The sequence below is a fragment of the Anolis sagrei genome, chromosome 6 (genome assembly GCF_037176765.1).
Source record: "Anolis sagrei isolate rAnoSag1 chromosome 6, rAnoSag1.mat, whole genome shotgun sequence".
In the NCBI taxonomy this organism is placed as follows: domain Eukaryota; kingdom Metazoa; phylum Chordata; class Lepidosauria; order Squamata; family Dactyloidae; genus Anolis; species Anolis sagrei.
In genome coordinates this window covers 25,870,110-25,886,966 of record NC_090026.1, presented here as the reverse complement: position 1 = coordinate 25,886,966, position 16,857 = coordinate 25,870,110, and the positions used below count along the sequence as shown (strand labels likewise).

Below are 16,857 nucleotides of genomic sequence, written 5' to 3'. Positions count from 1 at the left end.
CAGTTCTTTTCAGTTCTGCTTCAGTTCCTTTAAATTTAAGGACCCATCCAGAAAGTACCTTTATTGTGTTATCTACAATAAAGGAGGGGCTGTCCAGACAACATTCTGGAAAGTCCTGAATTAATTCACTACAAACCAGGAAAACACTGGTTTGTAGTTAATTAATTAGTTTATTCCACATCTTCTTGGAAGGTGAGGGATAAACCCACTATTTCCAGTGTCAGTATTTCCAGAGTTTACTGGGCCAATTCCTCCCCCCCCCCCCCCCCCCCCCGGCCACATCATTTCTACATGCCGGGAGAGCTGGTCGAAGTCTGTAATAGAGGCCAGATAAGTTTTCATTACTTTTCTAAGGGGTCTGGGGGCTTGGGGGGGGTAGAACATCTGGACCCCCACTCCAGATAGCACACGCTTTCTGAGGTGGGTGCAGACAAGCCCCCAGGAAAATCTGCATTTTGTCTGGATCTGTCTGGATCTGTCTGGATGTGCCCTAAGGCACAGTATATTATTCCTCCTTTAACAATAACCAACTACAATTTATTCATATGTATCTTATGGGAGTATCATTTATTTCACTACATGCATATAGGTATTGTAGTTTTACATACATTTTACAAACTTTTTCCAAATACCTTTTTTCATTTCACTGTTTTTAAAACTGTATATTAGAGGATTTAACAGAGGAGTTAAAATAAGGTATTGGATAGAGGCCACTCTTTCCAGGTCTGACAGAGACTTTGAACTTGGCTTTAAGTATCGGACAAAAGCAGAAAAATAAAACAGACATATCACAATAAGGTGAGAACTACAAGTGGAGAAGGCTTTGCTCTTTCCTTTTGTGGAGGGTATTTTTAGAATGGTTGAAATGATTCTAATGTAAAAGACAAGAGTTAAGAGGAAAGGTATAAAACCAAAGGGGAAAACAGAGACAGAAATCACTGTAAAATTGATGAAGGTTGCACTGCAAGACAAACTCAAAACTGCAGGAAGGTCACATGTGTAATGGCAAATTGTATTGACTCCACAGAAGGTCACATTTAGTAAAGGCGCTGTGTTGACTGCACCATCCAAGAATCCCATTACAAAGGTTGCAACCACTAGCAGTTGACACATCTGTTTGTTCATAATTGTTGAATAATGAAGAGGGTCACAGATAGCAACATAGCGATCATATGACATGGCAGTGAGCAGAAAAATTTCATCACAAGCAAAATGGATAAAGAAGAAGATCTGTGCATAACATCCCACCAAAGAAATGGATTTCTCCTTTGATACAAAATTTTCCAGCATCTTTGGAACAGTGACAGATGAGTAGCAAATGTCAATCAAGGCTAGTATTTTGAGAAAGAAAAACATGGGGGTTTGAAGGGTTGGCTCTTCTTTTATTACCACTATAATCATAACATTTGCTAACAATGTGGCAGCATATATAACTAGAAACAGAAAAAAGAGAAACAATAGCACTTGCGGATTACTGGAAAGTCCAAAAAGAATAAATTCAGTCATCACTATTTGATTTTCCATGGAAGAGTGATTTAACATCTCTTCAATCTGTGTAAGCAGGACGTTGTACGAGGCAATGCATAATGATAAAAGAAATCAACGTTGTGCCCAACACATCATATCAGGCTGATACCCAGATATCTGAAATCTTTGTCCAAGTATGACATTTTGTATCTATGCATCTACTGGCCCAACCATCGGTTTCTTCATGTGTAAACTTTGCAATGTTGACATTGTTGTTAATTTTCTTGCAGTGCCTGGGAAGAATAGATATGTAGAAATGTCATTAGTGAGGTATGTAAAAGAAAAGTAAATTATCATCAGACAGTACTCATGGGGTAAACAGATATACAGGCAGTCCCCAATTTATAAACACTCAATTTACAAATCACTCATAGTTTAGAAGGAGGGTGAGAAAAATCTATCCCTAGGAAGGGAAATTCACTCCTGGAAGAGTTCTCATGGGGAAAATGTGTCTGAACGGAAGCTTCATCACCAATCCTTGTTTCCACAACAAGTCAATTTTTTTCAAAATCCAGTTTCACATGGACAGAAAGTGAGGTGAAATCTTCTGAAAAGAGACACAGGCGGCAAAACAAACACCACATGGGTATTACTGTTGACCCTTCCCTATGCTATCCAAAGTGTGTGTGCGTGTGTATGGCTGTGATTACACTTAAAAATGTACGTGTTCCAACTTATTGTACATGCAACTTCAACTTAAGAACAAACCTACAGAACCTCTCTTGTTCATAACTTGGGGGCTGCCTGTATACATTTCAGTATCTTTTCTATCTTCATTTTAGTGTTTCATTGTAAAAATATAGAAATCATAATTCTAAATGATTATAGATTGCAATCTAAATTCCTGTTTTATGATCTAATATGTAGTGCTAGTATCTAGTCTTGGATGCTTGATATGAACATAAACTAGAGGTGGATAAACTTTAACTCCTTAATAATTATTTAAAATACTGGGGGGAAATTCAAAGTCATTGATACACTAACAGGATGGTTACTTAACGAAGCGTGTGGGTCAAAGAACATATGAATATTTTTTATTCTCTGGCTAAAAATATGCAAAAACCATATACATAAATATTTACTTGAAATTCAATATCTGAAGGGTTGAAAATTTGGGTTGAATAGGTTTTTAGTGGTATTTCTGCAATATTGAAAAATGTAAATTTGATTTACTAGTTATTGATGTGCATAATATATGTGGCAGGATATGCTGAGAGAAGAGGCAGATGGTTCTATTACTATATCTTAATTTCAGTTTCCACTATTATCTATCTACACTTCAGTATTTTTGGAGCAGATAAATACCTTTAACTTCATTTTTCATCGTGGCTGTATTTCAGTATTTCAGTTGTGGTATCCTATACATGTCTAATCAGAATTTCCTTTTATTGTGAATGAAGTTTTCTGCTGTGTAAGACAATATGGAACTGGAATTAAAGTTCCTGTTTCATGACTTTACTATGTTTAGATATGTATCTTTCACACCTGAATGCTGGTCATAGAAAGGGAGGGATAATAGTTGGATAATAGGAGCAGGAATTCTTTCACTTAAATATCTGCCAAGCTGCAAAAAGCTGAACTGCTGGAACCTTGCTTCTTACTCTAAGAACTTTTCAAGAAACCAACCACAATATTTGTTTAATTTTTTTTAAAAAGGAATTTGCTGACTGGCTAATCTAGATGTTAGAAAAAACTGGTGAGTTATGGAATGTCTACATACTGTTTACCCTCTGGCTACAAGTATGACAACCATCATGTTGCTCTCAACATCAGCAATGCACATGTTTCTGTAACTCTCTCTCTTTGCAAATAGATATCAGTTGGATTCAACTGTCACTCTCAGCCATTTGAAAATAACACATTTAAATATTAATTACATGAAGTAAAAGAGAGGAAGATGAAGTAAAGTAGGAGTAAGAAAAGGAGAAAGACAATTTCCCTGTGGCTTCAAAGTTAATGTTGCCAAATAATGTGACCTACGCTTGATTAAAAAAATTATATTACCAAAACTCCTTATGTTGTCTCCAGTAACCTCCTCTTTCACACTCTCCAGTCCACTTCAGATGATCTGTTTCCTTCATAAAAGGCGGTGGAGACAATGAGATCTGTTAGAAAATAGTTTACTCCAGTTTAGATCATGTGTATAAATAGTCACCTTCTGTAAAACCTTCCATGATATTTTTCTGGGCAAATGAAATTCTCAAAGGTTTTTTATATAATTAAACATGATTAACATTCATGTTTAGAACCACAGAGTTATTGGAAAGGGCGACAGCTGACATAATCAAAAAGAAGTGGCTGCAATGTATTCCACACAGACATTTACTTCTAAAAACCTCCACATGGAATTTACCCTTCCATTCTATATTCCGAAGGGGATTTTATTACGTTGATGACCCATCATACAATAATGAGATGAGACATATAACATTGGGTTAAATCAAGCTGAATACTTTGTTTTGCCTGTATCTTACTTAAGTTAATTGGAACTGAATGGAGCAAGAGGGGAGAGGAATGTGAAGTGGGTTCAGCTGAGCCAGGTGTCTATCCCAAAACCTATGGACCCAGCTGTATCAAAAGACACCTTTAGTGCATTGTAAAGTGCAAATCCCTCTAAAACGAAGGGAGCTCCTACCAAAGCTGCAAATCCCTCCTACTTGTTGCCAACACTGTGAACCACTCTGAGTCCTCTTAGGGGTTGAGAAGGGCAGTATACATATACTGCAAATAAATAAATAAATAAATAAATAAATCTTCTAGTATGCAACAATTTTGAGATGAGGTGGTTGGCTTAATTTCCTATCTCTCTATGAGTTCGCCCTTACAATTAGTACTCCCACCTTATCTCACCCTTTGTTTGTCTGCCATTATGCTTAGTTCTTATGCTGTGTGTATATCGTTTTATATGCTTTGATGTTTTATATTTTACTGTTATGTTGTTTATTTGATTGTAATTTGTATTGTTATATTGTAATTTTTGTTCGGGCTTGGCCCCATGTAAGCCGCTCTGAGTCCCGTTTGGGGAGATGGTGGCGGGATACAAATAACATTATTATTATTATTCAACTGAATTCAATATTTATTAAATTTTCTGTTAGCGTTCTTTTCCCTATGCTTTTTCATGATTGAATACAGAAGGAATTCTAGATTTATTCTAAAGTGTAATGTAATTTAATCAAATCTATTTAAGTATGAGTCAATGTTTGTTTGTTTTAAAAAAAAATCAAATACATAAAAAATTACAATCAAAGTACTATGTATTCAAAAAATAAAGAGACAGAAGAAAAAGAGAAAAAAATAGAGGGGAAAAGAAAGAAATACAGATAACTATCGGTAATGCATCAAAAGACTCTGATCCTATAATCTTGATTGTAATGAAAAGTCAAAATAAAATGCTACAATTACAAATCCAACTAAATAATCCTGCTAAAATTACTCATAATAACCATAGTTGCAGATTATTGCATCATTATATTTCTTATTGTTAAAAAAGGTGTTTTCCAAACTTTCAAATAGTTTTCATTTGGCTTCTTCTTTAAAATAGATCTGATGTCTATTTGGCCACTTGGGCCAATGCAGCAATCATAAGAATCCATTCTTCCATTTTCCATGCTTCATTCCATTGCCAAGACTGAGTACACAATACTCTTTCTGAAGTTGTCATTAATGGGTAGAGGGTGAGGCTGCCTGGAACAGGAATAACATTTTAGGACACATTATGTCATTTTAGGTTACTGTGGTATTAGTGATTTTTCCTAAACAGATAGACACTACCTAGTTGCATACAAAAATACATGTTTAACAGATAACAAACAGGTAATGTATAGATGATACAGTTGGCATTATTAAATTTAAAAAGGCTTTCTGAAATGAGCTGATAATTTTTATCTTAGGAAAGTTTCTTTTTGCACATCTACCGGACACACACACAAAAAGAATTTTTAATACATCGATTTTTAAATTCAATATATTTGTTTTAACTCAGATGGCTATTCTGGAAGAGCTCTTAATCTAGTTTTCATTTGATTTTAACTCCATTGTAATTCTATTATGATTCATAATTCTATAATAATAACTCCTGGAAAGCTAGGAGCACCATGAAAATTATACCACTAACAAAACAATAGACCATCATGACCAGATCATCATATGGATGGGTGAATATTGATTGAAACATTTTTATGTTTTACCAAAATCAACTCAGGAGCCTTTCAAATTACATTATATAATGCACAGCAGGAAGATTCCTTCACATTTGCCTGTAGTTATATTTTAGACTAGATTTCACAAGCAACATATATGCAACTCCTGGCTCTTCGAGAATTAATATTTCACATAACATTGCACTTCATTGTTATAGCAGCTTCATTCCATGGCTCCATAGTAATGGTACTTTGAGATTACATATCTACTATAGTTGAAGGAAGCCTTCAAAATCTAATAGACAACCTTTATAAGGACCCCATCTATACTGACTATTTGGCTTGGTTTAGAACGGAGGTTCTCAATCTGTGGGTCTCCAAGTGTTTTGGTCTACAACTCCCAAAAATCCCAGCCGGATTTCCAGCTGTTTGGATTTCTGGGGGTTGAAGGCCAAAACATCTGGAGACTCAAAGATTGAGAACCACTGGTTTAGAAAGTGCCATGGGACTGAACTGAATTTACCCAGTGTGAAGCTGCTTAATGTGGCTTTATTCTGGGTTAAACTAACTTGGGGGGAAATCTAACTTCTGCTTCAGGAGTCAGATTCTTCCCCAAGTTAGATATAATCTAGAAGTTGCAGGCAGTTTCTAAACAGAAAAGGTACCTGCTGTCTCAATATCTATCACAGGCTTCCAGTGGCCCAGGAGCCCCAGGGACACAGGATGTCCATCCCCTTCCACCTTTGTATTGTTCTTGGCTACAACAATGAGATAGCCTTTTACTTTATACTCAGGGGTCCTCCTTCCTATTAATGGATCCCTTGGATTTGGTGGTAGTGGTGTTCTTTGGTTATAAATTGATCCCTGAAGGATCAAAGGGGGCAAAATAAGCAGAAGGCTCTGCATTCGCTGGGGAGAAGAAAAGATGATAGCATCACACCAGTCCCCTTTTTAACTATTATGTTGAAGAGAAGTCTCTCCAGTGCTTAGTGCAGTTATCGAACAACTGAGAACAACTGACAAATAATTTCTCTGCCTCTCCTACAGTAAGGTAACTGACTAAGTATTTTGCATTGAAAGGAAAATTTAGATTCAACCTAAATATTATTATACAGAGGGTTTTCGTCTATTTTTTTCTCCTATCTACATTTTGGAATAGAACTCCTTGTAGAATCTCTCTCTCAAATTATTGAGTAATTGATGCTAAATTCTCCTCCAGTATTTTTTTTTCCTATCATAAGTGGACCATAAAGAACAGACTATTGAATTTTGACTTTCACGGCCTGTTCCCCTACCACATTATTAATTCCATGTGAACATGAAGTTATGGCCAAAACTATCTTTTTGAAATGACTAGATGGTCTGATTTTTCCAACAATCATTATTTTCTTCTTGAGTTTAGTGTCAAAAACTTGGTTTTCAGGTTCTTTGGTGTCAAAAGGTGGACAAATGTGGGAAAATTTAAAATACATTGTTAGTGTTGACAATGCTTTTTCAAATTTCCCCACACCTGTCCATTAAACATTGCTTCAGAATTTCTGTCTAGGCATGAAACTTTTTGCTCTTATACTAAAGAGGAGTCTTACAACCAGAAAATAATAGTTAACCCATGAAATCCATGAAATCGGTTGTACCTTTATTATGTCTAGAATTGAACTGAGGAAGCATTCGACATATCCTTCACAAACTTATTTTAGTGGAAAATATGTTTTCATTCTGCAAGATGTAAAGCAGTTGCAAATCTTCAAGATCTCAAAGTAAAAAAGATAAATCAATGAGGTCCTGCTGATGTGTCTTTCACAAGTGCATGACAGGCTATCCAATAAGGCTACTTTTTCCTGTTATTGCTCTTCTATGTTTTAAACGACTCCCACTGTTTTATTTCTGTCTTTCACAGAATGGTGTCCATTTAAAGTAGTGAGGCTTTTAAATTTTTAACAGCAATGTTTCTTCATAGAATGTGAAGTTCTGAATTAGTTATTCTTGCATTTGAAGTGGAATTGATTTATTAATATTTATGTTTTCTATAGTATCAGTATATGTACATATTGTTGCATTTCTAGCATTGTGCATTTGGTTCTATTTTCTCTACTGTTGATATGTGCATTCATAAGACACTATTGTAAAATATGGATGTGACTGCACAACTGATGAAAACTACATTCATTTAAAAAAATATTTATGTAGGATAGAGTATTGATGCAAAATGAAAAGTATGTACTGTAAGTATAAAACAGCTATAGTTTTGAACAGTCTGAAGCTATCTAAAAGGCTGTGTTCTGTATGGTCTTGCACATATTCTGTGATCTTTGGAAGAGCATTTTTCTCTCTGTTCTTCCATCCAAACAGACATTTTTGGTGGGGACACAAGACAAGAAATTCTCAGTGACTGCTGAATTCTATAGAAATTTCTTCTAATCAAGGCTACACTTGTTCTCTTAGTATTGTACTTCCAGTGTCTGGAAAATATTTTTTCAGGGGGATTTCAGTAGTTAACTTTGCTTTAATATTATAATTTTCAAAGTATGCATTAACATTTTGAATTTTTGTATTCATAACTGCACTGGTTTAAATTGTGTTTTAAACTGCCTGGAATTCACTGTTTTGAGCAAAGAAGATATCAATAATAAACCATATTAAACTGTATGGAAATTGCTAAATAACCAATGTGGTGTAATGGTTTCAGCACTGAACTTTGGGCACATTTACACCATAGAATTAATGCCATTTAACAACACTTTTTGACACCATGGCTCGATTCTATGGGATAATGGGAATTGTAGTTTAATGAGGCAGCAGCACTATTTTGGAGAGGAGACCTATGAGCTTGTAAAACTTCAACTTTAACTATTCCATAGCATTGAGCCATGGCAGTTAAAGTGATGTCAAGCTGCATTAATTCTACAATAAAGATGCACCTTATGAAATTCCAATCAATCATGAAAACACACTGGATTTCATTTCACCCTCTTAACTTTAGAAAAACTCCATGACAGTTTTACCTTAAAGTGGCCATAAGTCAAACAACACAACAATGGCAATTGTTCATATTTATTCCACGTTAAGTCATTTCTATTTGTTTTCAATTCACAGAAATTTTGACGTTATTGAGCAGCTTGTGATGGAAAATCAAACTCTAACAACTGGGTTTATATTATTGGGAATCTCCAGTGACCCAAATCTACAGGTTTTTCTCTTTTTTATATTTCTACTAATATTTTTAGTGACTATACTAGGAAATATAGCAATTATATTGGTGATCAGGACTGAATCTAGCCTCAAGACCCCCATGTACTTCTTTCTTGGTCATCTAGCCTTTGTTGACATCTGTTGTTCATCTGTCACTGTTCCCAAACTACTGGAAAACTTCACAACAAAGCAGAAAACCATCTCCAGGGAAGGATGCATTGTTCAAATCTTTTTCTTTTTCCAAACGGCTTGTGCTGAAGTCTTCATCCTCTCAGCAATGGCTTTTGACCGATACGTTGCTATATGTGACCCACTGCATTATACCATTGTCATGAAAAAAGAATTTTGCAGGAAACTGGTCTGTGGAGCCTGGTCAATGGGGTCCTTATATGCTGTGATAAATGCAGTGCCCTTGGTGAATTTATATTTTTGCAGGAGCAATACAATTAGCCACTATACCTGTGAACTTCCCTCACTCTTGCTTCTGTCTTGCACATATCCCTTCAGCAATTATATAGTTCTTTTTATCTCTGCAATGGTATTTGGTTTAAGTTCGTTCCTCCCCACCCTCATCTCTTATATTTATATTATATCCGCCATCCTCAGGATTCGCTCATCAGAAGGGAGACATAAAGCATTCTCTACATGCAGCTCTCACCTCATTGTGGTGGGGTTATTTTACATTGCAGGTTTTTCCCGATATACGAGACCAAGTTCAGAATCATTTACATATCTGGACAAATTGGTATCTATCCAGTACAGCATCCTAACTCCCATGTTGAACCCTATTATATATAGCCTGAAAAACAAAGGTATCAAAACTGTTTTGGCAAAAAATCTTTCAAAAGTGTCCTTTTCTCAAGTAAAGCTGCACACAGCCCTGCAGCAAAAGATTTTTAGCACAATGTGATGTGATACTGAAGTAAGTTTATTTGTTTTGTCTTCATAGCTACATGTATTGATGATATTCTCTTATGAATTTCTGAGTTTTTAAAATCTCTGATGGATTTATTTTTGAAATGCTCATTGAAATGCACAATTAAAACTTATGTGCCAGTTGCACCATACCTTAAGAAGTCAGACTTGGATGTGGGGGTCGACAGTCTTGTTACATCCCACGGGATTCCCTTTGAAGACTGTTCAAAAGTTCAAGTGGTCACCAGAGCCAGGCATGTAGCCGGGGGGGGGGGGCTTGTGGGGCTTCACCCCCCCCCCCCCCGAAATTCTCATGGTGGTTCACGAAAAGGCCTTACTGGTGCATTATTTAAACTGTTATGTTTATTTATATCATGATCTGATCACCATACTCAATATATCCCATATGCATGGGGGTATTGAGGTAATGATACAAAAGGTTTGCTAGGGTAGACCCTCTTTCACTCAGACTCAGCCCTCCCCCCGAAACGCAGCCCCCCGAACCCCCCCCCCCCTGAAAAAAACTCAGCCCCCCTGAATCGAAATCCTGGCTACGGGCCTGACCAGAGTAGCATAGAGGGCGCAAACACCCCCCTCCCCAATTGCATCAGCTCCACTGGCTGCCAGTCTACTACCATGTATAATTCCAAGTGCTGGTTTTAGCCTATAAATCCCTAAACAGTTCTAGTCCAGCTTATCTGCCCAAACGTATCTCCCTCTATGATCCACCTTGGAGGATAAGATTGTCGGGGGAGCCCTGCTCTCTGTCCACCCCCCCCCCCCCACTTTAAGTGCGACTGATGGAGACAATAGACAGAGTGACGACTTTCTATGGAACTCCCTCCCCAGTGGAATTTGATTGCCCCCCTCCCTCCTGACCTTCAGGAAAAAACTAAAAACATGGCTTTGGGACAAAGCTTATGCTGAGTAAATGGGAGCACTGCAATAATGTCTTGGATTGGTCTTAGAATATGACCTAGATTGCATGATTTTAATTGATGTTTTAATGTTTATGTTTCAATTTGTTTCGATTTTTATGCATTTGTTTATTTATCAATATGTATGTGTGTGTGTGTGTGTGTGTTTGTGTATACCATCAAACTGTTGCCTTTGTAAGGCCGCCCTGAGTCCCCTTTGGAGTGAGAAGATGGGGTACAAGTGTGATAACTAAATAAATAAATGTTCAAGTGGAAGTTGGTTGAAGAGTTAAAAGAAGAGAAGAAGGGTAAACTGCATTTTTGTGACTGTCAGTGAGTGTCCTGAAGAAAGTGTGTGGTGTAACATATGTGGTGATATAACATCATTTTGGTGTGCATTTTAAAAGTGTTTCGATCATAAGATACAGTGATGGGTGAATAGGTAGATCCAATGTCCAGTAAGAGATCCGACATGTAGACTAATTAACAGATTCATACAAATGAGAATGGTAAGGTAATGAGATGGGGAGGGATTTTTTTTTTTTTGCTGTTATCTTACTGTGGGTGAAAGAGATAGGGCAGAGATAATAATTAGGGAAATACAGCTGACTTTGCATAAGATGAGGGGTAAAATTGTTTTAGAGTGATACACTTCTGGGTGAATGTAGGGTGGATGATATATTACAAGATGAAGAGGCACAATCCGGAGAGTATTACCTGCCCAATTGCTTATAATATGTTTATGTGTTTTTTTTTTTTTTAAAAAAAATCTGTAACCAATTGTTTATGTGCTAGAGTGTTCTAAAGAACTTGAAATCAGCATATCAATATCTTGATCTTTCTTCCTGGAAGAAAGAATTATCCCAGTAATTTTCTCTCAGTTTAAATGTTGGGCAATTTTGTGATTAATATATGATATCTGGTTTGAATGAAACTCTATGAAAGGTTATGGTTGGGACCTATAGAGATGCCATCCTAAGAAATGAGGGCTGGAAAACTGCAAAAAGAGGTGAAGAATTCAAGAACTGTAACTAAAAGTTGCTGATGAAAACTGCTGACATTGATGATCAGACACAATGATTAAATCTTGGTGGAAGACAACATGTTTACATTACCCGAGACAATGGCTCTTTTCAGTTAAGGACACAAACACAATGCACCTTACTTAAGAAGGAAAAACAATATCATTTAAGAAGAAAAGCCAACATCTGTCAAGAACTGATGGAGTCAGCAAGTTTTAGTTAGAAAACAACTTGTCATTCATTTACAACTTTTTAGAGCAACATCAGCAAGGAATATGCAATATAAGAAATACTTTGCTATTCCAAAAGTGTCACAGATAGGAGGAGTCTGGTCACCCACTATCTTCTCCAAGGGATGGAGGAAGATGGGATATTCACAGAATGGCAGATTTGCAGGGAAACAATCTGGCCTATGTTCAGGTTCTTTTTTTCAGGAGAAGGAAGAAGAGATCATAATGTATGTATGGATGAATGAGTGAATGTTTATATGTATATGAATGCTGAGCGAAATGTAATATCCTCTTTGTTTATATACTCTCACTGTGAATGAAATAAAAGAGCCTTTTACATGCTTTTAAAGGAATTTATGACAACTTCATATATTCTTGGAAGAAATAGATTTCAGACAGGATATAATACTGAGACAGCCTTGACTGTTCTGATAACCTACACCAGGGAAAAGATGTGGGGAGATACTACCTTGTTGATCTTCCTGGATCCCTCAGTGGCTTAATCATACAATTGCTCATGTGATCTTGAACCATCAGTTCCATCAGATGGCAAAAGGAAGATTTTTCTTATGGTATCTCTGCTCTTAACAGTGAAGTTACATCCAGAGAATGACACTGGGGCACTCTTGATCAGTCTAATAGGCATTGTGCTATAGAGTGCCGCAGGTTTTCATCTTGTTTACTGTCTAATATCTATATGAAATCAATGGAAGAAGTTGGGGGACATCACTATACTGATGACAGCTATCATCTACTTTCCCTTTTCATCAGTGTTAGCTTTGGCCCTGCAAGCACCAATCACTGTCTGTACAAAGGAATGGAGAATGCATATATAGAAACTTAATCCCAATAAGATAGAAGCTCTTTGATTGATGTTTATTTTATGTCCAGAAAAAATATGAGTTACTTAATTGAAATGAGGTGGCACTCCTTCTGAAGATGTGTAACTTAAGGGCAGACTCAATTCTGCACCTTGCTTTACTGTTTGCAGATCAAAAGCATTGGAAGCTAGGAATGGCAGCCTAGTTTCCAATGCCTATGCATATGAATGCTTGCCTGCTTCCATTTGGAGAAGCATGGATCTGGCTTGTGCTTCCTTTGAATCAAACCATCCAGAGGTGGTGGAGGTCTGGAGTGAAGCACACGACAAAGAGCAAGAGCAAGCAAAGCTGCAGCTTTGGGAGTGTCGCCTTCTCATTCTGCTCCTTTTCCTCCTCCGTTGCCTGGTCTTGTGAGTCTGCTGGGGTCAAGAAGTGGTGGTAGGCTGTATGGGTAGTGACACTCTTCTAGCAGCACTTGCAGCCCACGCTGACCTACTGGAGCATCTTCTTCACTCTCGGCCTCCTCCTTGCCTTCCTGGGGAATATTCAGTTTGCCTTAGCTTTATATGTGAACTGGCATATGTATGAATATAGTAAGTGGGGGGGGGGGCTCTCTCTCACCAGAGGTGAGGGGCCACTGTCCCTCTTTCTCTCTAGGGCCAGACCAGCTGTCAACGCTACAGGGCATGAGGTATGAGGCAAGGCACCTCCCTGGCTCTCCTTCCTTTCCCCACCCCATGTGATGAGGAGAAGCCACGAGTAGGGCATGGAACAACAGGTTCCCCATGCCCCCTGTGTGGGTGCCACCAAGACACGGCGAGATAGTCCAGTTCCAACAGTGTGTGTGATGTGGTCCTAAAGGTTGGGAAGAATCTTCTATCCTTGGGCTGGTTTCTGGGTTTTTGCCATCACCAGGAGCCAAAGCGGCTTGGGGATAACACCCTCTAGCTAGCCTTCCAGTATCTTAGCTTGACCTTTGATTGATCTTGCTGATCAGGGATTGCTCTCAGGGACATTGGTGTTTTGCCCAGGGGAGGCTGGGAGTTCGAGAAGTGAATGACTGATTCTGCCACTCATATATCAAATTTGCTCCCTCAAATTTGACTAACAATAACCAAGAAACATATGAACTGGTAATAACTAATAAAGTCTTCCTTAGTTCATTCCACATACATTGTCTGGTCTCTTTATTCCTCTGGTTTGTCAGCAATATTTTTTGTCACTGGAGGCCAGGTGGACTCCATGTCTTAAAGTACCCGGGAACGCCATTAGTAGATCTGTCAATAATAATAATAATAATAATAATAATAATAATAATAATAATGCTTTATTTAAAGCTCACTCTATCTCCCCAACGGGACTCAGGGCAGCTTACAGCAAAATAAAACACATTGGCAAACTTTCAATGCTGAATGTACAAATAACAAATCAAAAACAACAAGACATATTACAATCACACTTTTAACATATTAAATCCTTAAACACTCTAAAAATTGAGATTTCCTGAATAGGGATAATGTAGCAAAAGTAATCCATGCTCTGGTAACTTCACTATTGAGCTATTGCAATACATTTCACATGTAACTGCCATTGAAGGTGGTTCGGATTCTCATTTTGTTCTCATTTATTCATTTTTGACTATGAACATTTTTTACAAATACCAAATCCGCATAGGAATTTACTGTACATACTTATAAAACTATGCATTGCTAGAACTCTCTTTTGCTCTTTAAGAATTTGATTGCATTTTAGAGCACTTTATTGTATTTAATTGTAGAATGTGTTTCCTACATTAAAAATGAAACAACAATAAATACTCTAACAATGCAAAGTCCAAGTTGGATCCTCATTGCAACTTACACTATATGAAATCCACATAGACTAGAATATCTGAAGGCCAAATTACTAGTTAAGGGTTTAACTAGTACAGAAAATGTTTCATGATGCAGAACTCACAAAGCAATAAGGCTGCTAGAAGTTAAAGACCATTGTCGAAGCAAAATAAATCAAGCTCATTTAATTGTAATTAAAACCAAAATTACTTTTTATTTCTCATGAGGTGACTCTAGACAAAGTGAGTTCCATGAATCAGTGCCATTTACTATCTGAAATTAGCAGTATTGTCAATTTATGTAAATATATTCACTGTGACAAAATACTTTGATTAACTTGGTGCATGGAAAACCTACTATATTAGCTTGTTAACTACATGGTGAGCCAATTCATTGCCAATGATCAAATTACATTATGCTGTAGATAAAATCGATTATTTATACCCCATTAGTTTCTTGATGCCCTCCTTCACTTCTCTAGTCTTCAAGCTGTAGATAATGGGGTTTAACATGGATGTTGTAATGTTATATTGGATAGAAAACAGTGTATCTACAACTACTGAGGAAACTGTTTCAGGCCTCAGGTACCTAAATGACCCCATGCTATAGTACAAAATCACAACAATTAAATGAGAACTACACGTGGAAAAAGTTTTTCTTTTGGCTTCTGCTGAATGTATTTTCAGGATAGTAGAGATAATGTAAATGTAGGACAAAATGATAATAAAGAATGAGGAAACCCCTACTACACCACCAGTTATAAGAAGTATGATTGCATTTAGGGAAGTGTCTGTGCAGGATAGGACCAGGAGAGATGGAAACTCGCAGCTGAAGTGTTTGATAATATTTGACCCACAGAAGGTTAGTTTCAGTACAAACAATGTATTTGCCATAGCATATCCACTCCCAATTGTCCACGCACCACCTACTAGCCACCTACAAAATGCTCTATTCATGATTTGTACATAATATAGAGGCTTGCAAATGGCAACAAATCTGTCATAAGCCATCGCTGCCAGAAGGAATGCTTCAGTGCCCGCTATGAGAAAAAGACAGAACATCTGAATGAGACAGCCATTATATGAAATTGTCTGGCTCACAAAGAAAATCACTAGAAGCTTTGGCACAGTGACAGAAGAAAAACAGATATCAAGAAATGCCAGATGACCAAGGAAAAAATACATTGGAGTATTGAGGTGATTGTTACACTTTATTACTATGATAATTGTAATGTTCCCTAGCAAGGTTATGCCATACACAGAGGAAAACACCAAGAACAGGAAAGCCTGCATTGCTGTGTTATCTGAAAATCTCAAGAGGACAAAATATGTTATAATTGAGGTCTGGTTTTGATTGTCCATTTCTATTTCTAGCAAATGTAGAAGCAGCAATTAAAAACATAAAACCTGTTAAGTGAAGCAAGACAGTTATACATTGCAGTAAGATGAAATCCAATTATATGACTATAGTAACTTGAAGTAGCATGTATTACACAGCTGTGGAGGGTGAGAGGAGATGGAAAGATGTATCACAAGCACTGGTGGCCTCTGAATCCAATGCCAGTGACAAAACATCAATTCTTGGTTTTAGTGCAGGTCCTACCACAGTCCTCTGAATAGTTTAGGAGATGTATTCGGTACAAAACATGTGAAGGGATATAATTCAGCACCTGCAAAAATCACATGGTAGTCGGAGCAGCTGTGGAAGATAAAATCAAAAGTGCACATAAAGTCAAAAGTTGTATTCACTTGTTATTTATTTGCAGTGCAGTTAATCTTGTTGTTTACTGCCTTGAAACAGGGCACATCTACACTAATCATTTAAGCCTTGGTAGATTTAGGTCAGTCCTGTAGTGGCTTCATGCTACCCTGGAGTAATCCAAGGTAAAGTCACCTTAATGCGATCATGCCCCAATTTACCCAGGTCTCCCATATATAATGACAGTGATGACAGCTGGGTTGATTTCCCAACTGAAGCCAAACACAACTGTCATGATTGCCATTGGGTTGATTTCCCAACTGAAGCCAAACACAACTGTCATGATTGCCATTGTGCATACCACAGACTTCTGCAGTGTGGATGCAGCCTAAGTTGGTGTAGGTTGAATGAGAATTGGAAGGAGAAGATAGAGGGGGGGGGGGGGGAGGAAAGACACATATACAAAATATGCATCAGAACAGGATAAAAGTGAAATGATTTGCGATGTAGTGTGCTAGTAAATGAAGCAAAATAATATAAACTACTCTCTAGTACTCTAGTCTA

At 37.3% G+C, this 16,857-nt stretch overlaps 3 protein-coding genes across 3 annotated transcripts; 1 reads left to right on the top strand and 2 right to left on the bottom strand.

The window, feature by feature from the left end:
* Positions 1-600: 600 nt before the first annotated feature.
* Positions 601-1,542, bottom strand: LOC132779416 (olfactory receptor 8B3-like). The gene has a single exon (XM_060783111.2). The coding sequence runs from the start codon at positions 1,540-1,542 to the stop codon at positions 601-603; it is 942 nt and encodes a 313-aa protein (XP_060639094.2).
* A 7,233-nt stretch (positions 1,543-8,775) lies between these two features.
* Positions 8,776-9,768, top strand: LOC132779565 (olfactory receptor 8S1-like). The gene has a single exon (XM_060783250.2). It carries the CDS (start codon positions 8,791-8,793, stop codon positions 9,766-9,768), a length of 978 nt encoding a protein of 325 aa, XP_060639233.2. The 5' UTR covers positions 8,776-8,790.
* Positions 9,769-15,029: 5,261 nt separating this feature from the next.
* Positions 15,030-15,956, bottom strand: LOC132779417 (olfactory receptor 5V1-like). The gene has a single exon (XM_060783112.2). It carries the CDS (start codon positions 15,954-15,956, stop codon positions 15,030-15,032), a length of 927 nt encoding a protein of 308 aa, XP_060639095.2.
* Positions 15,957-16,857: the final 901 nt, after the last annotated feature.